This window comes from Trachypithecus francoisi, unplaced genomic scaffold (genome assembly GCF_009764315.1).
Source record: "Trachypithecus francoisi isolate TF-2019V2 unplaced genomic scaffold, Tfra_2.0 Lachesis_group1, whole genome shotgun sequence".
NCBI classification, from domain to species: domain Eukaryota; kingdom Metazoa; phylum Chordata; class Mammalia; order Primates; family Cercopithecidae; genus Trachypithecus; species Trachypithecus francoisi.
In genome coordinates this window covers 87,259,512-87,285,246 of record NW_022681454.1, presented here as the reverse complement: position 1 = coordinate 87,285,246, position 25,735 = coordinate 87,259,512, and the positions used below count along the sequence as shown (strand labels likewise).

The window sequence follows — 25,735 nt, the reverse complement described above, 5'->3', positions numbered from 1 at the left end:
GTTTACTTCATTAAAAATAATGCCAGGATCATTTAATATTAGCAAGCAGTCTAATGTGCTTTAGGAGGCATCTTGCAGTGGATAATGTAATTAAAGGTTAAACCATTAATCATGTCTTTACTCCTGCTTAGTTCATTTGACTGAACCTACATTGACTGAGTGCCTGCAGCACACCAGGTACATGTTAGATGTGTAATGTCAAAGATGCCTTGGGCCCTGTCTTCAAGGATGTTACAGTCTAACAGGGATGCAGAAAAGAAAGCAAATTAGTGATGGCAACAAGTCCCTGGTCCACAGGGCAGTGGCAGTACTCTCTTAATTATGTCATCACACACCACTTCCTCCAAAGTCGTCCACTGACACTTAGACTAAACCTAAACTCCAGTTATCAGTCCTTGCTAACGCCTCTGACCATATTGCTCATTACACTTCAGCCACATGACCTACTGTTCCCAGGGAGGGCCAACCTTATTGCTGCCTCAGAGACTTTGTGTTGGCTGTTCCTCAGCCTGACCAGCACTTTCGTATCATTCACTCCTTGTTCAAGTGTCATCTTATCCAGGATTCTATTCCTAACTACCCATATTCACTTGCCACCACTTTACTCAGTGTTTTAGAGAACTTACTACTATTGGAAATTACATTATTTCTTTATTATCTATCTTGCCCTACAGGAATGTAAGCTCTGTAAATACAAGGAGCTTGTCTGTCATGTTCATTGCTATCTCCCTACTGCCTAGAAAAGTGCCTGGCATATATTAGACACTAAGTAAATAGTCATTGAATGACGGAACAGCTCCTGGCCCACATATGTTTCCATCACACGTACCTGTTCTCCTTACTTGCTGGGACATGAGTGGGCCTTTTTGGAGCATCTTTTCTTGGCAAGGATCAGGTGTAGGAGGTGGGGTGGATGTGGTGTGACAGGGAGAAGAGAGAAGAATTAGAAGAAGCACTAGTTGAAATGAATTTGAATCTAACAGGATGAATTTCAATTTTTTTAATTCCTTGTTGGGAGAGAAAACAATCAGAGGGCAGGACTGACCTCCTTTGGCTTTGTCAGTTTCAAAGATATTCAAGAACTGCACCAAGACTGACATATTCTTGCCTTTTTCATTTCCTAATAACCTTTCCTTATGGGTCTTGTATAGCTTGGAAAAGGTGCAGGGTTGTTCTGTTTAGGTATTTCAGTTTCATCTGGATGTTTGGTATGTTGTAGGAGGCCACCTCTGACATAATGCATTTTATGGCTTCCTCATGAATGTGTTATTTATATGTTGTATACATCTCTTATGTGTATATTAATTTACTCACAATCCTCTGAACTGCGATTAAATAATCTTGAATCATTTGACACATGGAGTTCTATGTATAAAAGTTCTAATGCCCAAGTTAATTGGACTATACTTCCTCCTGATCTTAAAATATTTTTAATAAAATTTGAATAAGATAACTATGAGTGGATTATAAAACTGCATTTGAAAAATCTGAAATTAGTTAAGTTCTCAAAACACATTTTATTTAAGTAAATGCTATTTCTCAGCCTGAGCATTTAGAATATATGTATAGTTCTTTTTCAAGTGAAGAGAAACGTGGTTTGAAGAGTCAAGAACTTTCCAAAACAGCTTATTTGGAAATAATGTGGTGCTAAAAGAAGGTTTACACACCTTGAAAGATTCTACAGCTTTAAAAATGATTCCATTTATAGCTTACCATTCACTTTTCAGCCCTTTGTGCTTATCTGTTTTCCTCAGGTTGAACAAAGTAAATCTATCCTTCCAATTTCAATAATATGTTTTGGGGTGTTTGCATGAATACAACTTTAATTATAAACATCACAATTTAATTGAATAGAGGTTAGGAAAGATTATGCCATGCTGTTATGAGTTCTAATTGTTCTGGTGAGTTTTTCCCCCAAATATCATTATTTTCATATAATTTGTCTTAGATTCTAAATAGATAATAGGCATCATAAAATTATTTGTGCCAGTTTGCTTTGCAAATCACTCTCTCTTCCTCTGTAGAATTGGTATGAAATTGCCTTTGTGAGAATAGGTCTACTATTATTCTATGAGGGCAAAAAAAAAAATCTTTCCTCATTCTACCTTATATTAACTGACCCCGGTTTCCTGAATGCCTCATAATTGTTGCTAGACTTGCCATGAGCATTTCAGCAATACTAGCTTCATGAAAATGAGAAAGTAATTAAATTGGCAGAATTATTTTCATTTACTTTTGGTTTTAGCACATAATGCAGATATTTTTTAGATTAATGCCTCATCATTGCTCATGAAGTTCTAAAGACCTTCCATTGGAAATACAGGTGTTCCCAAAACTGTAGGCACATATTTTTTTAAGGTGATCACTGATGAACTTGACTGCTCAAATGACTCTGCATTCTTTTTTGCCAGACTGTTAGAAAGAACCATCCGATCAGCTGTAGAACAACATCTTTTTGATGTTAATAACTCTGGAGGTCAAAGTTCAGAGGACTCAGAATCTGGAACACCATCTGCATCTTCTGCCACATCTGCCAGACAGCGCCGCCGCCAGTCCAAGGAGCAGGATGAAGTTCGACGTGGGAGAGACAAGTGAGTTGGCATTGATTCTTCCTTGTACTTGAGTTTTCTCTTCTTTTAAAAAATATACACCCAAATTAGTCACTGTGTTATAGTCGTACCTCCTGGTCCTCTCCCATTTCAGTATTTAGGTTAAAACTTTAAGAGTTTTCAGTTTGTCTATTTTAAACTTAGCTACATTTGGAAATTTATAGGTGATTGCATAAATATTTCTGTTTCATCCAGACATTTGGTATGTTGTTAGAAACCACCTCTGATTGAATACACCCTATGGCTTCCTCATAAATATCTTATTTAGAGGGATTCTGAACCATGGGTAGAGAAAGTTACCATATGGTATTTTTTTTTCTTGCTAGACAACATTAAGTTGACTATTGAGACTTGTTTATGAAGCAGCTGATTTCTCCATTATATTTATGTGATTAAATAGTCAGATATCACTATAATACTCTAACATTTGATTATGGTTTAGCATAAGAAAGGTTAGGCTTAAATCTACTCAAAAAATGAAAAGCCTAAGTTCTTAATTACAATAATCACTAATTTTAAGGCATTCCCATAGTATGGATTTTAAGAACAGTATTACAAAGAACTTTATTCTCCATGAAAAAAGATTTAATAAAATACAGATGAGCAATTACCATTTATATTATTTAATAATCATGATTTAAATTGTCAAGGAAAATAAATTTATATAGAGAATAGACTATGCAGATACTCATATATTTTCCCTGAAGGTTCCAAGGTTATTTTTATTGATTGTAGCCTTCAGCCTCTTTATGGTGGTTGTTTTGATCTCCTTATTAAATGTCGAAAACTTAACTGAACCAGACCCTAGCCCCCCTCATTCTTTTTCTTTCTTTTCTTTTTTAATTTTTAATTTTTATGAATATATAATAGTCATACACCCCTCATTCTCATTCTTTTTCACCTAGACTCATAATCTACATTAAACCCTTTATGGAAAAAGCAAAAAAGCTTTGTTTTGTTTAAAGAAAAACACAAAAGATAAACAGTATAAATAAGTTTCATGCTGTACCTCACCGAGATGTTGAAGTGCTATATTAGCAAATGTAACTTTAGAAATAAAGCAGTATCAATAATATAACCCACTGATTTACAAGTAACATATGCAGTACTTTTCAAATAAATTCTCATGGAGCTGGTGGATAGAATCGTTGTAATATTTCATTTAGAAAATAGAAAAATTATAATACAGGAGATATTTACATTTCTTCTACTCCTGTGGCATGACATGAGATATTCACATTTAAAATTAGCTACTGACATGTTTATAGAAAATGTTTAGAAATATAATTAGTTTATATACTACCTCTAATATGTTGTAGAGAAAGCACAAATTATTCATTTGACACTGTTCTTATCCTCTGCCTCATTTTTTGCTGAGGAGTATGTAGCAACATTTTGCATTTTAAAAATATCCTCAGTGTGTCACGATATCCTGCTTTCCACCCTCTTTGTTTGGACAGAGGGCTAGCAGGTGGAAGTGGGAAGTGGTGGGGAGCATGAGAGAGAACAGAGTGTGATGGTGCTGTTGGTGGATGCTTGGCAGCAGGTCTTGGGGAGGACAGTGGAGGTAAAAACAGATGAGGGCCAGACAGGGCAGGGAAATGTGAAGCACAGCCTCACCTCTCCTGAAGAACTTAAATAGAGAGCTTCCCAAGCCCAGGAACATTTCTAGCATAAGTTATCTTGATTGTTTTTTACCAGCAACATCAGGAGAACAAAAGGAGATGCGGAATGGTAGCTGAGTGATGGTCTGAAGACTATACCCATGAAACCCTAGCCTTTCCCTTAATTGTTCTTCTCTTGGTATTGCCTTCACCACTCCTCCTGGTCAAATTATAGTTGGGCATTGAGGAAGAGAATCTTGGGGTGCAAATAGTACCTAACCTGACACACTGTGACACAATCATGTCTTGATAGTCCTTCAACTCCCAGTCCATACTGAACGGCTTCTCTTAGCTCTCCAGGTCTTTGGAAGACTGAGACCCTTATCTCTCAAGCCCCCAGATCCCCTAAGTTTGTCTGGTCCAGCTTTGACCACAGGTCAGTAGTCATTTCCTGCAATCCTTCTCCCCTCATCTTCATGCTGGGTTCTGTCATCGTTTCATTCAACTTCCTTGATCCAGCATTCTCATTCCACTTATTTCTTCCCACCTCCACTCTTTTCCTTTTGCTCATCTGCTTGCTTGAAATACTTTTCCAGCAGGCTGATTCTTTTAGCATCTCCTCTTCAGTGTCAGAATTCTCTTTTAACCTTCCTTTCAATGAGCCACCACCATAAACGTCTTCTCCAGTATCTCCAGGAGAGTCATGAACATGTCATAAATTATAAGAAGGTCAAGAATCATTAATATAGCCTATAGTCAATGAGTTTATCATAGTATATGCTTCTATACAATTGATTCATTTAAGATTTTTCACAAGTCTTTATTCAAAAAATAAGGAAAGATTAAGCTAGGCTGTAATATTCTATTCAAAACTATAAGCTTTTTGAAGTGGTTAAAAAGTGTTTAGAAACATAGGAATCTGTTTATATTATTATCTATTATTTTGCCTCTAGTAACTTAGAGATGCAACAAATTAAAAAGTATTCTTGAAGAAGCCAATGATGACTATATTTCAAGATGAGTAAAAGAGTCAGTAAAGTCGTACTAAAGTCATCATGGCCAATTTTTGAAATAGCAGTACCAAAGATAGACGAAGACTACAAATAACTTCATTCATAGGTACAAATGATTTGTTATTTGTCTGAATTCATAAGGAAATATAATCAGACCTATATTACTGTTTGCTACTATATAAACATAAAAGTTTAAACATAAAATCTTCATTATGTAAAAATATTCAGCTAAATTCATTTAGTAAAAAATTTATCTGCCAAGTTTACGGAAATGTGAAATTTTGGTGATGGGTATACGGAAGTTTGTTGTGATAGTGTCTCTACTTCTGTATATGTTTGAAAAAAATCATAATAAATATGTTTTTAAAGCAAAGCATCATTTAAGTGAAAATGGTTTTCAATCTTCCAAAAACACAATGAACTGGAAAATTGATCCAAATGTTTCTTTGTTATATAAAGACTATATTAAAATCCTGCAAAGTAAAAGAAAGCAGGCTATATTTGGGGAATAATAAATAGTTCGGCATTTCCAGGACATTAAGTAGGTATGTAGGGGTGAGGAGAAAATCCTGAAAAAATGTGGAAATAAATCTAGATAATGAAAGTGAGAGGTCCAGAGATCTAAGTTCAGTCAAATCCAAGTTATGTCAAATATGATTGAAATCTGACAGAATATTGCAGGAAGGAATTGAGTACACCTGCTCCATCTAAGATTAGATTTAAAGAAATACAATCGTGTTTTATACAGAGCTGTATCTAAATAAAGTGCCTCCAAAGTCTTTAACAGTGTAATTGAGGACCCAGTACTATAAGGTGATTCAGTGATGAAAAACAGATATTGCACCCAGACTCTTGGATCTATAGTGTAACTGAAATTAGAGTTCAACAAAGTGAAGTAGAAGAGACACATGGATGCCCGTAAAAGCAAAGACTTTCCTCGGGGGAGAACAAGATTTGCACATGAGCACAATAGCATGGTCAGATTTTCATATATTTATTTTGACAGGATTTATTCTAGTCATTCATTCACTATTCAAAAAGATCATAAAATAAATTTTAGTGTCTTATTTTTTAAAATAGTTTTTAGGCCGGGTGCGGTAGCTCAAGCCTGTAATCCCAGCACTTTGGGAGGCCGAGACGGGCGGATCACGAGGTCAGGAGATCGAAACCATCCTGGCTAACACAGTGAAACCCCGTCTCTACTAAAAAAAAATACAAAAACTAGCCAGGCGAGGTGGCGGGCGCCTGTAGTCCCAGCTACTCGGGAGGCTGAGGCAGGAGAATGGCGTAAACCCGGGAGGCGGAGCTTGCAGTGAGCTGAGATCCGGCCACTGCACTCCAGTCCGGGCGACAGAGCGAGACTCCGCCTCAAAAAAATAAAATAAAATAAAATAAAATAAAATAAAATAGTTTTTAGCTGTTGTCTTTAGTCTGCTTGGGCTGCCATAACAAAATACCACCGACTGGGTGGCTTCAACAACAGAAATTTATCTTCTGATGGTTCTAGAAGCTGTAAGTTCAAGGTCAAGGTGCTAGAAGTGTCTATTTCTGTTGAGGCCTCTCACATTGGCATGCAGATGGCTACCTTCTCACTGTGTCTGCTCGTGCCCCTTCCTCTGTGTGCACACTCCTGATGTCTCTCCCTCTTCTTACAAGGACATTAGTCCTATTGGATTAGGGTCCCACCCTATGACTCTTTTAACCTTATTTACCTCCTTAAAGGCCCTGTCTCCAAATATGGTCACATTGGGGATTAGGACTTCCAAATGCGAATTTTGAGGGTACATAAGTCAGTCCATACTAGCTTTCAAGCATTCAAGGTCCTCCATTTAAAAGTTGTAATTGAGGCCGGGCACAGTGGCTCACGCCTGTAATCCCAGCACTCTGGGAAGCCAAGGCGGGCAGATCGCTTGAGGCCAGGAGTTTGAGAACAGCCTGGCCAATATGATGAAACCCCGTCTCTACTAAAAATACAAAAATTAGCCAGCGTGGTGGCACATGCCTGTAGTCCCAGCTACTCAGGAGGCTGAGGCAGGAGAATCGCTTAAACCTGGGAGGTTGAGGTTGCAGTGAGCTGAGATCGCACCACTGCACTCCAGTCTGGATGACAGAGCGAGACTCTGTCTCAAAAAAAAAATGAAAAAAAAGTTATAATTGGACATGTATGCCAAAAGCTAGGTTAATGGGTACAAAAACATAGTTTGCAAAAGACCTCGTATTTGGTAGGACAACATGATGATTAGAGTCAAAAATAAATTAATTGTACATTAAAAATATCTAAAAGAGTGTAATCGGATTGTTTGTAACACAAAGAAAAAATGCCTGATGGAATGGATACCTCATTTACCTTGATGTAATTATTATGCATTGCATGCCTGTATCAAAATATCTCATGTACCCCAGAAGTATATACACCTACTGTGCACACACACAAAAATTAAAAATAAATAAAAAACAAACAGAAAAACAGGCTAGGAAAAAGTATGAAGAGTGATAAGAAGATAGAATTTAAATAGTAAAATAAATAATTTTTGAGTTTTAGAATTAGATCAAATTCATCCAGCCACCCACAGAAGGCACTGCTCTCGGTGTGTGGAGGGGAGAGATTGAAGAGCATGTGTATGAGTATACATGCTTGCATTTAGTCCTTATCAGCTGCTCCTCCTGTCTTCAATTACTTTGTACTTAGAAAATCTCATAAATGTGCATAAATCTTGTACATAATTTTACTAAATATATATTTTCACATTAAAGTTGGAGAAAAAAGACTAAAATATAGTGTTAAAAATTACCAAAGAGAGTATAACTTTGAAAAGATTATGATAGTATTTAATTCATAATTTTGCCTCTGTTATACCCTGTCTAAAGATACGAATTTAGATTTCAGAATAAATATTTAATGTTATCTTTCATTTTGGGATATAGTTGAGCCAATAGTAAAATATGATATGTATTTTTTACTCTTTAGAATTCATTTATTTCACGATACAGTTTTAGGTGTTTAGGGAGGTACATTAACTCATTCATACCATGAAGGAGGAGAGTAAAGTCTCACTTATTTGTTCCTTACCAAGCCATGGTGCTGTGCTGATGGTTTTATTTGTTCCATGATATTGTTTCTTTTTTTTTTTTAACTCAGTTTGCTAATTTACTTTTGTGAAAACCTATTATAGGAATGCTTAAGATATTAATACTTAAAACTGTTTCATGAACATCAAATGAATTAAATTCTGTAATTACAACATTCATATCTACTTCTACAACTATGTCATGAAAGATGTCTGTACTTGGAAGTAACAAATCCAGATTTCAGTTAAAATGTTTTATATTCCATAGTTTTTATTAACTTATATTTCTACTAAGATTATCTATTACTAATTCAGTGAGATTGAAATACACATTGCTATACTACTAAAATGGAAGATATAATTCCTTTTTAGATTTTGCTCCATACACTGTATTAATTTATAAATTTGAAATTATATATTTAAACATCTACTGTGAATAATAGGAAATTTCTGTATAAACTTGCACTGTTCTCCCTGTTTGAATACAAATTACTTTTAGTAAAATACAAAAGCTGTCCATTGGTAGAAGCCGCTCTTGCCAATTTGCCTCTAGGAATTATTTCTCTTTCAATTTGATTTGTTTGGCACCAAGCAGTCCCAGGAGTAGCACTCTGCTCAGATTTTGATCAGAGATGCAAACTGGAATTTCTGGGCACTCTTTGGATTTCCTAGGTATGATATGATGTAGTTAGAGTATCATTAAATGACCATTTGATCTTTTAAAATAAAATTAAGCTTTTTTCTCAATTCAAGGGGACTTATCAACAAAGAAAATATTCCTTCTGGGTTCAACCACCTTGATGATTGTATTTTGAATACTCAGGAAGTCGAAAAAGTACAAGAAAATACTTCTGGTTATGTTGGAGAAAGGAGCAAACCTAAACGTCAGAAATCCAGTACTAAACTTTCTGAGCTCCATGACAATCAAGATGGTCTTGTGGTAAGTGAATATGTCTATAAAATTTTACTTGTTAGGAAATATTACATCTCTTTTCTTTGCTTTGTAAAAAAATTAAAAGTAATTTCAGTCTTCGGTTTTATAATGTTATAGAATATGAGTTCTGGAAGAGACCTTAGAGCTACTAAGTATATATATATATGTATTTCTTTTTAATAAATACAAAAATTAAGGCTGAGAAATATTACGTTCTACAGAGGAACAAGAGACACCACACACTCTGATTTCCATTGTTTTTTTCTCATTTTTTTCAAGCATTTTTAAATTTTGTTTTTGAAATAAAATTGCCCATAAAGCATTTTTTCTTCTTTTTCCCCATTCTATTTGTTCTTGTCTAAATGAATGTGTTTTATACATTAATGAATGAACTTAAAGCAAGGTGAAATGCACAGTGAAAGAGGATCAGCTATCTTCGTGTTCAGATATCTCTTCATGTTCAGAAATTTCATTTCAAATCTATACTATTTTAAAGTATTTTCTTCCAAATTAATCAGAAACAAAAAGAAACTAATCCCTACGTAGTTGCCTCAGACCTGAATCTTGGACCATTAATTCAATACATAGTATACGTTTTTACAAGTGGTTTAATCAATGGCTAAATATTTGTTCAGTGTAACTATTAACATTCATCATCCTTCTTCCTTTATGCGTTAGTTTCTCTGAAAAGTAAGCAACAAAGTCTGTCCCTTTAATTAAAAAAAACAACAAACCCAAAAACCTGGAGATACATTTTATAACATGACATGAACTGGAATCCCTAATGAAAATAGACAATAGCCTCTCCTACTGTTTGGTGTGCAAATTCCTCTGAAGTAGTTTGTCTCTGACCAGTTTTTAGCTCCATGGTGTTTTTTTCATACATTCAATAAAATTCACGGGCCACCTATTTTCTCATTGTCAATTTCTGCATGTGCTCGGAGAAGATTTCGAATTTTTCCATAAGTAAAATATACATAAATGCAAATCTAGGATTTTTTCCCCCATAATGTCTCAATGCATGGTTTCTGGAGGTAAACTGATCAGCTAGAATGGACAGAAGTAATCATCTACCTCAGACTTATGTCTGGTACAATTCTCAAAATAAAGAATTTAAAGTTTGGAATCATGACACACTTTTTTAACACTGATAATTTCATTTTTGTTGTTAAAAGTAAATATTTAAATAAAATAAATGGTATTAACGTCATTAGCTCTCTATTTGGCCCATGATTTGCTTATCTGCCAAAGAGATATCTGATGACTGGAAGTCTGAGACTTGACTTTATAGTGTGAAAAGAAGCTATGAAGCAGGCTTCTCAGTTTGAATCCCTTTTTACGTTCATTTAAGCCATTAATTTTTTCTACCAGGAATAGTGTCATAAGTTAGTTAGATGGTAATAGTTAATAGAAGTGGAAAAGTACATATACTCCTTAGAATATGTGTTTACTGATAAAACTATGGACATGGTCTGTGCTGAAAAACATTGGGATGGAAGATCCTAATTCCATTTGGGGATTTTTATGTGAAAGAACTTGCCCCTACCTCAGTTGCCAGTTTCCGCATTCCAGGATTGTGCCTGTCACATGTGAGCTCAGTGGACCGTGTCTTTGTTGCAATGAATAACTTAAAACCCTGCCAATACAACTTAGAAGAAAAACTTCCTCATCTCTAAAGTGAGGGTGTTCTCAAAGATGTTTTCCAATTCTTATATTCTATGAATTTAAACATATAATCTTCTCAAGTAACCACAAAGCAAAGAGCCAGGGAATACAACAAAGACTAGTGTTAAGACTACATCCTGAAAGTTAAGTTGTGTATCTTCACTTCCCCCTTATTTTTAACTTTCTAATTCTACTTTCCCCAACTTTCCTCCAAAACCTTTCCCTAGCCTGTTTTAAGTTCTTTACATTCTGACCAAACATTTGTTTCTATTGCTTAAAAAAATTATACATAATTATATGTCTTCTATGTGGCAGAAAATAGTTTAGATCCTGTGGATACAGTAATGAGAAAAATAGGTAACAATTCCTGCCTTCCTGGAGCTTACATTCTAGTCAGGGAAACAGACAATAACCAAGATAAATAAGTAAAGAATAAAGTATATTAGGTAGAAAGAAAAAATATCTAGGGAATGGGGACAGGAACTGTGAGGGGGCAAGGGATGCAGTTTTAAATGGAATAACCAGAGGAGACTTCTCTGAGAATTTGACACTTGAGTATAAAGAACTAGAGGAAGTAAGGAAGCAAGCCTTATTGATGGAATCACAGGTGCAAGGGCTTTGAGACAATTTTTTCTGGAATATTCAAGGAACCACAGAGACACCATTACCATTGGAAAAGAGTGAGCAAAGTGAAAGAGGTAATGGAAAGGCAGGGCACATTAAATAGGTCCTTATAGATCATTGTAAGGACCCCTCCTTTATTCTGGGTGAGAGGAGAAGCCATTGAGTTCTCAGTAGAACAGTGACCTGGCTTACTTTAAATTTGGTGATGTTTTGTTGAGAATAGACAGTAAGCAGGCAAGGGCAGAAGCAGAGAGACCAGTTAGGAGTCATTACAGTCATCTGGGTTTGAGATGATGATGGTTTGAACTGAAGTGATACAAGAGCCAGCTATATGGACTCACGGGCTGTACCTTGCACTGGTCTAGGGAGCACTGTTCCCATCAACTAAAACATGAATTGTTCCCCCTGGGAGTTGTGCACTGCAGTGGTCATGAGGTGGGGTAAGAAAATGAATGTATTTTGAAGATAGAATTGACAAAATCACCTGACAGATTCAATGTGGGGTATGAAAGCAAAAGAGGAGTCAAAGATGATTCCAAGATTTTTGGCCTGAGCAGCCGGGAGACTGGTATTGCCAATTTACTGAGATGAGGTAGGTAGAAGTTTTGGGAGTCATATCCTAAGTTCAGTTTCTGACATGGAAAGACTGAGCTGCCCGTTAGACATCTAAGAGGAGAGATATTAGAGAGGCAACTGGGCTTCTGGGCCTAGAGTTTCGGGAGAATGTCCTCCTTAAAGATACAAATGTGGGAGTCATGAGCATTATAAATGACATTTAAAGACAATACACTGGCTGAGATAACCAAGGGAGTGAATATGGATAGAAAAGGCCTTCTCACAAGGCCTTGAGGCAGAGAATGGGGAGATGAGAAGCCAGCAGAAGAAACTTAAGAAGCAGCAGCCAGAAAACTAGAAGAAAAATGAGGTAAGTTTGGTATCTTAGAAGCCAAGTAACCAAGGGTCTCAAAGAGGAAGGATAATCAGATGATAGGTCAAGTAGAAGACTGCGAGTTCGACCCTTGACATTAGCAAAATGTAGCTCCCTGGTGATCTTAGTAAGAACAGTGTTGGTAGAAAGATGGCAGCAAGAGCCATTTTTTAGGAGAAGATGATAGGACAGTAACTGAAGACAGTGAGTAAATGTCTTCACAGTGATCTTGCTGGCCCACAGCACAGCCAAAGAGGAGAATATAGTGTAGACCTGGAAAAGCATCTTACAGATGTGGTATCTTTACAGTGGGAACTATCTGGCTCCTTTCTCCCTCTGTCCTTTTGCCTCTTGAGGATATCATGATCAGCAGAGACCGAGAAACTACAGATAATTCAGAGCTCAGCAATCGGGGCAGTGAGGTATCAGTCTGGGCATCAGACTGCACTGCCTTACCTCAAATTATTGCCACAATTTCAACCTTTCCCTTTCCTTAAACCCCAAGCTCATACCTGTGCCCTTCCTTCTCTCCCAGAAGAAAACCTTATCTCCTCTTTTACTTTGAAGAGCTGAAATAACCAGCTTCTGTTTCAACTTCCCTCGCTTCACTTCCAAATTTCTCTAGCTCTCTGCCTATTTTATTTTCTTTCCTGCTCAAATGACAAAGTAAGTTTCCTAAATTCTAAGACTAACCTCTAAGGTGAAAAGTATTTTTGGAAATTCTAGTTTTTACATCCATCTCCCAGCCTACCTCACACAGGCATAAAAACATATTTACACATACACACTTCCTCACTATTGGCTTATCTCCAATGGCTTAGAAAAAAAAAGTCTATCTCCAAACTTCCGCTCTAGGGCAGAATTTAATACTTTGAGTCAAAAATCACAACCCATTCATGCATTTTATCCAATAATCCTCCTTCTGCTACTCTGTTCTAGGTGCATAATCCTTTTTTGTTTGTTTGTTTGTTTGTTTGAGATGGAGTTTCACTCTTATTGCCCACTGGAGTGCAATGACGCGATCTCAGCTTGCTGCAACCTCCCCGTCCCGGGTTCAAGCGATTCTTCTGCCTCAGCCTCCCGAGTAGCTGGGTTTGCAGGTGCAGACTACTATGCCCAGCTAGTATTTGTATTTTACTAGAGATGGGGTTTCACCATGTTGGCCAGGCTGGTCCCGAACTCCTGACCTCAGTTGATCTGCCTGCCTCGGCTTCCCAAAGTGCTGGGATTACAGGCATGAGCCACCACACTCAGCCACTAGGTGTATAATCTTAAATATTGAAAAAACCATATGTATTAATTTGCTCACTGCACAGCTACTTCTAATCAAGAATTAGAAGCAATTTAAATGTTCAAAAGTAGAAGAGGAGACAAGTAACATTTGAATGTCAACTCAATAAAATATTCTGTAATGATTCAAAATTATAGTTATGAAGATTATATAATAAAATAGAAAATATTTGACAAGTTATATTTTAAGTGCTTTGCATATATTCTCAATTTTAACCCTCCCAATAAAATAATCCATAGGTAGATATTGTTATTCCCATTCTAATCATGAGGAAAATTAGGCACAGGAGATTAATTAAACTAGGTCACACATAAGTGGTGGAGCTGGGATTCCACTGTACTGCCCTTCAATATAAAAATAGGTTATGAAGCATTATCTACAGTGCATGCACATACATGTATGACATATTCATTCCTAGGAAAAAAGGCTAAAAGGATATATATATAGCTAAAAGTGATTGTATGATTGCATTATGGTGGTGGCAGTAGTATTAGAGGTAATTGTTTCTCTTCTCTCCACATATGTTCTGTGTGATTCTATGAATTCTATAATATTACATTTAATATATAAAAAAATACAAACAAAGTCTATAGATCTCTTATTTATGAACAACTTCCTTTTAGTTTCAGGTGTACATGAAATCTCAGTCAAGGTTCAAGAAAGGAGAATAGGTCTTATAATCATACCTGAATTTCAGTTCCAGCTATCTCACTTCATAGCTATGGCAAGTAAAGCACATTACTTAGCCTTTTACTTCATCTGTAAAATAGCAGCTTTTTGTGAGATTGTGTTTTTTTTGTGAGATTTAAATGCAACTAAATATGCTAAAGAATAGGTAAAACTGAACACAGTAAATGTGTTTCTGCTCCCTCTGCTCTGATGGCCAATCTCTTTTCTTCATTTTACCATCACACATTTTGAACAGTCTGTACTTGTTAGTTTCAGTTCTTCTATTTTTTTTAAGAGGCAGAGTCTCACTCTGTCATCCAGCCTGGAGTGCAGTAGTATGATCAAAGCTCACTGCAACACCCAACTCCTGGGCTTAAGGGATCCTCCTGCCCCAGCCTCCCAAGTAGCCAGGACCGTAGGCATGTGCCACCACACCCAGCTGATTTTTAAAATGTTTTTTAGAGACAGAGTTTCACTATGTTGCCCAGGCTGGTCTCAAACTTCTGGCCTCAAGTGATCCTCCCACCTCAGCCTCCCAAAGTGCTAGGATTACAGGAGTGAGGTGCCACCCCCAGACCCCATGCTTCTTTTCATATTTATACATCAATCCCTATAGTCTAGATTCCACCCCCAACCCCGTTCTCTACAGAACTTTTCTTCATGTCTCTACTGGTCTTTTGTGCTATCACTGGTCCCTGTGCTATGACTTCATCTAGTTCTTGGCCTCCTCAAGGCCTTGGGGTGTTTGATACTTTATGGCTCTTTGTCTGAACCCTTTCTCACTGGGTCTCAATGATGTTGACCTCTCCTTGTCCTCATACCACAATGACTGTTTTCTTCTTTGCTGTATCCTTCCCTGGCTAAGCTCCCATAAATCATGCTTGGATTTAAATGTTACCTAGATTTTTGTCTCATATCTCTTTTCTATCTGAACTTTCAGAGCTTCTCCAGTTCCATGGTTTCAGTTGTCACCTCTCTACAAATGACTTACAAATTAACATTTGATGGATTCTGTCTGCAGTTCACCCCAGAGAATACTTTAAACTCAACATGTTGAAACCAAACTCATCATCTTCTCCTCAATCTCTTTTTCATTCAAGAGTCCCATCTGATTCAATCACATCATCGTCTCCTTAGTCATTTTCCAAGTCCTTTCCTTTTCCTCACCTCCATCCTTCTTTCAGCATTTTAATCATTTGTCAAATTTAGTTGATTCTGCTTTTTAAAAAGATATTATGTGCATCTCCTTTCCCTTTTTGCGTTGCGAGTACATAGCTGAGGCTCTTATTATAACTAATTTGGAATATTGAAACAGCCAGCCAACATGTCTCCAAGCCTCTACTCACTTTCCTCTCCAGAACATGTCTGCTGCTACAAAACAATTATCTACGTAATGCAGCAATTTTCAACCATTGTTTTCAGTGTAACGCAACTCAGCAAGAACTCTTGTCAAAAACTACATGATCGTGATTTTCTGGGTGGTATCAAATAATAATGTAAAAAAGTCCAACAGTGTGAACCACTGACTTAAAATTATTTATTCCTTCAATCACACAACAGCTAACTGTATGACAAGCACTATTTTCAACACTAAGGACACAATATGATCAAAACAGACACACACTCTACCTTCCTGAAGTTTGCAGTCTCATAAAATGAGATAGATAAGAAAGAAATATCTAGTCAGATGGCAATACATGCTGTGGAGAGAAATAAGGCAGGGTAAAGAGTATGGAAAGTGGTAAGAGGTAAAGGATCGATATCTTAGAGGATATTCATGTCAGGCCTCGCTGAAAATGATGCTTGTGCAGAGATCTGAAGGAGTTGAGGCAATGAGCCATCAGGATATCTGGGGAGAGAAAATCCAGGCAGAGGGAGCAGCATGCTGAGCCTTTGAGGACAGGGAAGTGGTGGCCATGGTTAGAACAGAGTTGAGAGGAGCATTGTAGGAGATGAGAACAAAGGTGTAGCAGAGGTCCTGATCACCTAAGGCTTCATAGCCATTTTTAGGACTTTAGCAGTTACCTTAAGTAGGATGAGGAGCCACAGAAGATTGAGAGGGGAAGGAAGCCATTTTGCGACATACCTTATAAAAGGATCACTATGGCAACTGTGTTAAGTATAGTGTATGGGGTGATAAGAAATGGATAAGGACTAAAGTAAAATAATTGACATAATCTAGTAAAGAATTCAAGTAGGCAGTTAGATATATTAATCTGGAGGTCAAGGGAGAGAGGAAATAAATAATTTTATAAGTCTTTGGCACACAGTTGGTTTGTAAACCCTTGAGAGTGGATAAGCTGACACCAAAGGACCGAGTAGAAAGGGTAAAAAGAAAGGGTCCAAGGACTAAGCCCTGAGACATACCAACATTTAGGAGGTAAGCAGATGAGAAGGGAGCACCACAAGGGACTAAGAAGGAGCTGCTGCCAATCTCCAGTGCAACATGAAGGCAAGAGCCTCATTAGATTTAGGTCCAGAGAAAATCAGAAGAAAAAAATTGAAATAGGGAGTGAGTGATAATTTCACATATATCTAGCTAACCCACAGCTACCTTGATGGGAGCTCTATCGGTGGGAAGAGGCAGGAAGAGCCTGATTAAGTGGGATCAAGAAAGCCTAAGAGGAAATGAGTTGGATACTGCAAATATGGAAAGTCTTTGAACAGGTTTTGCCTTACAGGGGGGAAGAAAAACGAGGTAGCAGTTGGAGAGAATATAAGCTGAAGACAGTTTTTAGAAGGCAGTGATGTTACAGAATATTTGTATAAGACAAGCCAATGGAGAGGAGGAGATGACGATGCAAGAGAGATCCGTTGCAGGAGCAATGTTCTTGATAGGGGATAGGAGATGGAACCCGATGGACAAGTGGAGTGGTGTGATCATAGATCACTTTGATCTAAAGACCATCTCGTCAAAAACTCCAACAACTTTCCCCCACTGCCTCCTTTGCATAACACCAAAGGTCTATCTTTGTGTTTTAACCACAGCCCACATTTCATATATGAAAAGTGAATACTCTTCTAACTTGTATCAGCCTCTTCATGTTTATGCACACATCTAGGATTCCTTTCCATTTTGTACTATTGAGTAAGGAAAGAAGGCTATACATATTCAGTAGAAGCCGTACTTCGAGTATCCATACAACCATCTGGATTTTTACTTTCAGTAAGTATAGTATTCTATACTTACATGAGATATTCAACACTTTTGTTATAAAATGGGCTTTCTGTTAGGTGATTTTGCCCAACTGTAAGCTAATTTAAGTGTTCTGACCATGTTTGGGCTAGGCTAAGGTGTGCCATTCAGTAGGTTAGGTGTACTAAAAGCATTTTTGGCTTATGATATTTTCTAATTACCATGGGTTTATTGGGATATAACCTCCATGGTAAGTTGAAGAGTGTCTATACCTGGTGAAGCATTGTATTGGCCAGTCTGGAAGCCACACATATCACTTCTCACATCCCATTGGAGAGCAGTCAGTCACATGGTTGTACCTGATCACAAGAGAGACTGGGAAATGTATTGTTGCTGGGCATCTAACTACTTTATGACGGTGGAAGAAGCATAGCATGGGTTTGGGTGGACAACTGGCAAACTCTTCATAGGCATCCTTTATGATACCAGTAGTTCTTTTTGAATATGGATGAGCTTATACAATTTTAAGCAATAAAACATAAAATGTACAAAAGGGTACAAAAAAGAATTCAAATATGCCATTAATCCTTTCTTAACGAGACTATCAAATATTCTCCTTCTCTTAGAGCTCAAGGTTAGAATAATGAACCTGTTGTGACTAACAGCATTCCTGTAGCCTTCAGATTGAGCTGTTTGTATATTGAGAGAGGCATTTTTGTGTGTGTCCTCTATTAAAGCTTTGTCAGCATTTTACAGTTTTAGAAGATGAATTTGTTTTTATTCCAAGTGTTTTTAAGTGCTTCAGTCAGTGGTCAAACAGGTTTTGAGCCTAGCTTTCAACGCCAACACAGAGAGGGAGAAAGAAAAATAATCGAAAATAAATTCCACAGTCTAAAATGAACCTTTATCAAGGCTTTTGCTCTTTTAGACTTGAGGTTATCTTTATAATTAAGGAGAATGGTTTTTAAAATTTAGTTCCTCTGACACCCCAAAATTATCAAAATAAATTATGCCATAGTGATTCTGTGTTTTGAAAGTCATTGATAGGACTTACATGAGTCAGAATTTTATGGATTATAAACTAGGCTTTATCTAGTTGAAAAAAATTGCAACACAAGAAGCAACTTTATTAAATTAGACCTAAAGTCACAATCTGTTCTTTGCTGCTTTTTAAAAATTACCTATTACCTTTAAAAAAAATCCCAAATTTAGAAAAGGAATTAAAATAAAAATTAATGTAATAAAACACTTCCACAATATTCTATTACTTCAACATCTAATCAATGAAAACATTAATAGACTACTCTTTTACCACACCTGGTAGAGATGTGTTTGGGACATAAAACTGTTTAAAACCTTCAAAAGACAATGACTCAATATTTTCTTGTAAGACAAGTACTATTAGCACCTGGAGCACATCTGAAGGTCTACTTCTCAAAAGCATTCTGCATTTCAGCATTATTTTGACCTGTACATTACACTTTTCCCTTCCCTCATCTTAGTGAAGTAGAGAGATTACTGATCTATTTCTTTATCTTAATCATTCCTCCCTAACCCCAAGACAAAGAATACAAATTAGAATCTACAAAATGTATTGTGCCCATGGAAATACATAGTTTTGTTACTGTACTCATGGATGTTTACTACCCTTGTTAGTTTGATTCTGAAAAAAAAAAAAAATTTTCCGGTTGTAGCATTCTTCAGATTTTCCATTTCCAAAAGGTATAGGTGCATCCAGCTACCTTAGGAAAGGAACACTGTGTACCTGCATGCTGTTTTAGTGAAACCAGACAATGAATATTCAGCAGGCTCAGATGTGTACAGAAATAACATGACAATTAGAATTACTAAAAAGCCTTAGAGAAGAATGTTGAACAATATTGGAAATCAGCCTTTGTGAATTACATCTACAAAACCTCAAATCGTTGGAGAGTTCTTAAACTTATGGATAAAACATGTAAAAAGTAGGGATGGAGTTGAAGAAGTTAATACTTGTTTTAACCCTGGAGGTCAGCTAAGCTTTCTCATATCTCACAACTGCTTTTTGCAAAGCTGTGTGACCTAACTGACTTTATTCTGTAGTTCCTAACACCTGTATCAGTTATATTTTGGTTCTTCTGTTTAGGGAAAAAAAAAAAAATCCATCTTCTAACCTTCTAACGTCTTCTAACTGAAATATCTCTAAATTTATATAATGCTATTGTTTTATTTTCTGTTCACTCTTATTCTTTGTGAATATTTCTTTTTTTATTTTATTTTTTTCTTTTAAGCTATCTCCTACAGGAAGGATCTGAATATTTCTTAGCCTTGATCTGAAAATGATTAGTTCTTTGGAAATAGTCATTTACATGTAATTATGAATGTATCATTTCATTGGGGCTGCTGTGAAATGAACTGAGGATAGAGGATTGTGCTTTCCTTTGGAATTCATGTTTCAGAGCTTTAGGAAAACCTAATACTATTGCACTAGATCTTACACTAAAGATTCTGATAATCTATTGAAGATTACCAATGGGAACAAAGATTCTTTGTCATAGATACATCCCTCTTCATCAGGAAAGTCACATTCAGGTAATAAGAGCAATTATTCTTGATTTAATGGGAGCCTCTTCTAACTCAGACTTTAGAGGTATGAATAAAATTGATGTTGTAATTTTTAATTTCTTGGATCCATTCTAAAATTATCTAAGTGTGTAAATTGATGTTCAGTATTCTAGTATTCTAATGGCAGACACACTGTATTTCCTGTTCTTCAGACAGTGTCTTGACTGTGAACAAATAACAGTAAAATATTTTCCTTGGAGACATTATAACAAACATCTTGGAGATATTATAACAAATAACAATAAAATGTTTTCCTTGGTTCAGAAACAATAATGTCAACAATTCATTCATTATATTATTAACAGTATTCATTAAACGTACCAGGCATTATTCTGTTTTTTTTTTTTTTTGGAACGGAGTCTCTCAGTGTTGCTAGGCTGGAGTGCAGTGGCGCAATCTTGGCTCACTGCAACCTCCGCCTCCCGGGTTCAAGCAGTTCTCCTGCCTCAGCCTCCCAAGTAGCTGGGACTGCAGGCACGTGCCACCACACCCAGCTAATTTTTGTATTTTTAGTAGAGATGGGGTTTCACTGTGTTGGTCAGAATGGTATCAATCTCTTGACCTCGTGATCTGCCCACCTCAGCCTCCCAAAGTGCTGGGATTACAGGTGTGAGTCACCACGCCCATCATTATTCTAGTACTTTATATATCACTTTATTTAATCCTCATAACCACCCTATGTTAACTATTGTTGCCATCTTCATTTTCCAGATGAGGAAATTAAGGCTCAAGTAGGGTCATGCAATTGGCAAATGGTGGAACTGGAATTCTAACCCAAGTATTCTGATTCAGAGCCACCGTCATAACTATTACACTATGATACCTCTCTTTGTTTCTATTCTTTAATGGAGCCCAAGGTGTCAAACTGAGAATTCCAGGCAGATTGGCCAAACCAACATAAATGGAAAATAATTCAGCTATCTACCAAGCCAAAGATTAGTTTTCTATTCTAATTATGTGTTTATTTTGTGGAGATCATTGTAAATGCCAACTTCATGGGATTATCGTGAATCTTAATTAGATTTACTTAGTAAATGGTTTTATTATAATGGAATGTTATTGATATGTAGATGAACATATGTTACTTTCATATATGTATAATTTACCTTGATGACACAGGATGAGTGGATTATGCTTAATATCCTTTTAATGCAGATATAAATCTGAGTTAACAAAATTCAGGTCCAAATTTCCAAGGCAGCTTTGTTTTTGAGTTTGCTGAATTCAGATATTCTCTTGTTTGCTTATGTGTTAATCTCCCTTCAAGGAAATGGCTTACTTATTCTGTTCTAGTCACCTGAATGATATTTAGAAAGCATTGGCCATATTCACAGAGACAGTCAAAAAGATCTTACATATATGCCTCTTGGTAAGCATTAACCCTACCTGGTCAGCTGAAAATACATACTGTTCAAATTAGGTTTTCTGTCTTTTTCCATCTTGGCTAATATAAAGTTTAACATTAAATATTGTAGAAAGAAAGGTTCTTAAATTTTCATTTCTGTTTATAGATATTTTACAGCTTATGTATAAGCTACATGTTACTCTAGATAATATTAGCAGTATACACTGAGTATGTATATGTGTGTGTGTGCATGTGTGTATGTATGTATACATATATGTGTATACCCCACCTTCAATTTTATCAGTATACACTGAATATATATAAATGTATGTATGCATATATATAAGAATGTATATATACATTCTTAAACATATATATATATAGAGAGAGAGAGAGAGAGAGAGAAAATGTTACATCAGTTTCTGATGAGATTCGAGGTCAGATTTCTCAATTCTAAGTCTGACCCACCCTGATTCTCTAACAATCTGGGTTTTGCTATTTAGCTGTCCAATATGGATAATACCTAAGAGAGACATTATAGGGCACAATGGCCATTTCTGTGATGCTGTCACATATCTTTGTTCAAAGGATGATAAAGTTCAATAGACAATTCTATGAAAGTAGGATATAATAAACTCATAATTTTACTAGTTTAAACAAAGATAAAAATATGAGGACTGGAATTAGTTTTAAAGAAAGGAGGGTCTGCGTTGCATATTTCTTACCATTCCTGTTGGGCAACCAATAATGGTTCTGTTACAGAATATGGAAAGTCTCAATTCCACACGATCTCATGAGAGAACTGGACCTGATGGTTTTGAACGGATGTCCGATGAAAGGTAATTTTAGAATTACCTCCTCATATTCTTTCCAAGGGCAGGAAAAGGTTATTTTCATGTAATCCAATGTGAATTATAAGAACTAAAAAGAATGGAATTAAAGGACTATATATTTACCAGCAATATTTTATAGCAAGGAAAATGCTTAGAATAGAAAATCTATCACAGTGCTATTGAAAGCAAATAACTATAGTCATGTTTATTTGTGTTTCCAGTTTGCTTTGATTAATTTTTTGTTTTGTGTTTTGTTTTTGAATTTTATAAGTATTAGGCTTAGAGCTACTCAACATACTCTTAAAACAAAATCGTAATATCAATGGATGAAAAACATTGTTATAAAACAAGTAGATATTTTATGATTTTGTTGTTGTTGCCGTTATTTATAGGAAAGGAAGTGAAAAAGATGGTGGACACACTCAGCATTTCGAGGTGAGTAACTAACAAGCAAGAGTAAGACTGTGATGGGGCTGTTCATACACTCTTCAGTGTACCTCTGAAATATTAGTCTGTCAGTAAGGGACAATGAGTTAAGTAATATGACTGTGATTGATTAGAAAGGCAAATACCAAACTTAAAGATTCCTCGAGAAATCATAAGAACTTCATTATTTTCCTTTGTGAATTATTTTTGTCTTGCTTATGATGATAAACTTTAATAGCACAAGAATTTCTCTTTAGGTTTTCTATAAAGTGAAACAAAACAAAAAGTCAAAGCTACTGGTTTTATTTTCCACAATTTGATGCATTAAGTGATTGAAATATGTAGGTAGTGAGTCTTAGTCACAAAGATTAGGTCATGAATCTTCAAATTAACATAAATTCACTTTGAGTTACTTAATCCAATTTGTTTGCTGAGTTTTGTCTCTCATTTTAAATAGACATTGGAGAAAAAAATCTCTCACCTCCCTTATGTCATCTGTATCTTCAAGTTTCATTTACTTCCCTGGCCTCCCACGTGTCCTCCAGGCACCACCATGCTGACCCAAGTATTTGGTTTCCCTTTCTCCCAACTCCGGCTTCCATTCAGTGTGCCAAGCATCATTTTTATTTCATGTATGTGTATGCAATCTACTACCTCCAAATACTTCCAGCTCCACCTTCAATCTTAACCACTTTTGCTTTTCAAGAAGTAAAGTTTTTCTTAACCCACTCTTAAATTCTGACTCTCGATATAAAGAGAACATTCCCTGTAGCCCAATAATTCTTAATCTCTGTTGGGCACTGACCGAATTCACTGATGGATTTAATCAACAACATATATTAAATCCTACTAGGTACAGGTACTGTGGTAGGAGCTGGGATTTAATGACAGCCACAGTCTATTACCCCATGGAGTTTTACAGCTTAAAAATCAGAAAGCTACAGACCCTCTTAGAAAATTGTATTATCATTAAAAAATGTGCATAAAATTCCTAGAAATTAATCCTCACTCCCTGAACACACGCTAATGCTCATATCTACTGCATTCAACTCTTGTCATATATATACTTCTTCACTAGATAATTTAGCCAGATAATAGGAGGGGAATGCTTCCTCTTTCTGACCCCACAGCTTCTGAGCCACTTTTTTCATCTATTTCCAACTCATTTATGCTTCCTTCCTTGGGACCCAGGCAACAAGCTGACCTTCTTTTCTTGTCTCTAGGCATCTTTTTAAAGATCATGTTTCCCCCATGTTAGTGTCATGTTGTGTTTTGTTTTTTATGGTTTTATCCTTTCACTGCCATCTTCCTCCACTCACAGCAAGCACCTACTCATCTCCCATCTAACATGATTTTAAAGAAAATCGCTTTGCCAGTCTCCTGGAGAGGTCTTCTCAGTTCTTTCCTTTTGTGCCTGTTATCTTTTATGAGATAAAAGGGAATAAAAGTAACTTTTGTGGATGGACTTCATAGCATTAACTCATCAGTTCCAAGTAGCACACAAACTAAATGGCAAACTAAACTGAACTCAGTCTGCCTTGGTCTTTGGTGGACAGCTCCCAGGGCAGTGGATGAATCATGGGGAAACAATCTCACATCCTTCTTCCATGTGCCAAGTCCTCTTCTTATGTGTGTTATCCATATGTAGCCACCAATCAGTGCCCAGTGCCACTGCTGGCACTGCTTAGGCATTCACTAATAATGATCATTGTCATCATGATGGTTTTGGTTAGGAGATAAAATTAGGTGGTGAACTGAAATCTAGACTAAGCTCTCCATGTCACCTTTCTATCACAGCTGCACCAAAGGAGAAAAATAAGACATCACTCCATGAGATTGGGATGATTTCTACTTGTGAAAGCGTGTGCTTCTTTCACTGAAGGAAATATATTTTATTATTATCCATGAAAGACAGTGAAAAGAACTGTTTTCCATTTTGTGAAGGTTTTTCCTTTGTTTCAGTGTGCTGTTATTTATTACTTTTTAATATATGTAGTACTTCCTAAAACTTACACCACCCAATATTTAACCTGGTTTTCTAGTAAAAATATCAGTAACCTTTCATTTTCAGTGATGAAGAATAAGTCTATACTTTGGTTACTCCTTCTAGAGTTCTGTTTAACCAGTATTTATTTTGTTTCAGGTCTCATTGCATAAGATTGAGATGTCAGATTTTACATGTCCACTATTGAATATATATTGTAATACTTCTAATTTTGTTTTCCATTAAGGTAGACTTCGTCCTTATTAGTATTGTGATTTAAAATTCTCCTTGTAAAATCTCAGATTCATATAAGATAACATAACAAATGACAGCTCTTGCGGAAAGGTGATTTTTTCCGGGGGGGACTACTATTTCCAGTAGAATGAGGAACACTTGTTTTCAGCCTCAGAAATGCTCTTTAGAGACAGGCAGAGAGAGGCTTCTCTTAGATCTGCCGCTCAAAGGCAAATGAAGTTACAACTGTGACCCCAGTTCTTAAATAATCAGTTTGCAGCCTTAAATGTGTTTTGTTTGAAGGTATGTGTTGAAAGTGAACATGGGCTTATCCCTTTATTTCATATCTTTTTAATTTATTTTAATTATGCAACTAATCTTGTCCAAAAAGAAGTTCTCCTGAGATCTCAGATGGGCATTGATCAATAATAGTCACCCATTTCTATTTCATAAGAGTTCCTTATGTGGTTTGGATTAAAATTTGTTTAGTGACACACTGCCAATGAGAAAAAAAGTCAGGAATCACTTTGAAATGTCCAAAATTAAAGTACAGTTTCTTCAGGTAGGTTCAGAAAGGCTGATATTTTAATAAAATATCCTATCTGGGCAATATGAAATGAGATAACATGAGGAAGAGCCTAGCACACTGCTCCCTGGGCACGCAAAATCTAGAGTCTTTGTTCTTCTGTGTATTTTTAAACTCTTTTAACAAACTACAAGTATCCAGAAGAGAGATCATCCTTAAAACTAGCATTTTCTAGATTCTAA

The 25,735-nt window shown here is 36.2% G+C and overlaps 1 protein-coding gene across 12 annotated transcripts in view; it reads left to right on the top strand.

The window, feature by feature from the left end:
* Positions 1-25,735, top strand: part of FAM13A (family with sequence similarity 13 member A) — a 418,718-nt gene that overhangs the window by 354,382 nt on the left and 38,601 nt on the right. For all 12 annotated transcript variants that reach the window (XM_033214803.1, XM_033214801.1, XM_033214804.1 and 9 more), the window contains 4 exons: positions 2,412-2,591; positions 9,048-9,234; positions 22,253-22,329; positions 22,716-22,758. In XM_033214803.1, the coding sequence (XP_033070694.1) occupies positions 2,412-2,591; positions 9,048-9,234; positions 22,253-22,329; positions 22,716-22,758 (487 nt within the window). The remainder of the gene's footprint in view (positions 1-2,411; positions 2,592-9,047; positions 9,235-22,252; positions 22,330-22,715; positions 22,759-25,735) is intronic.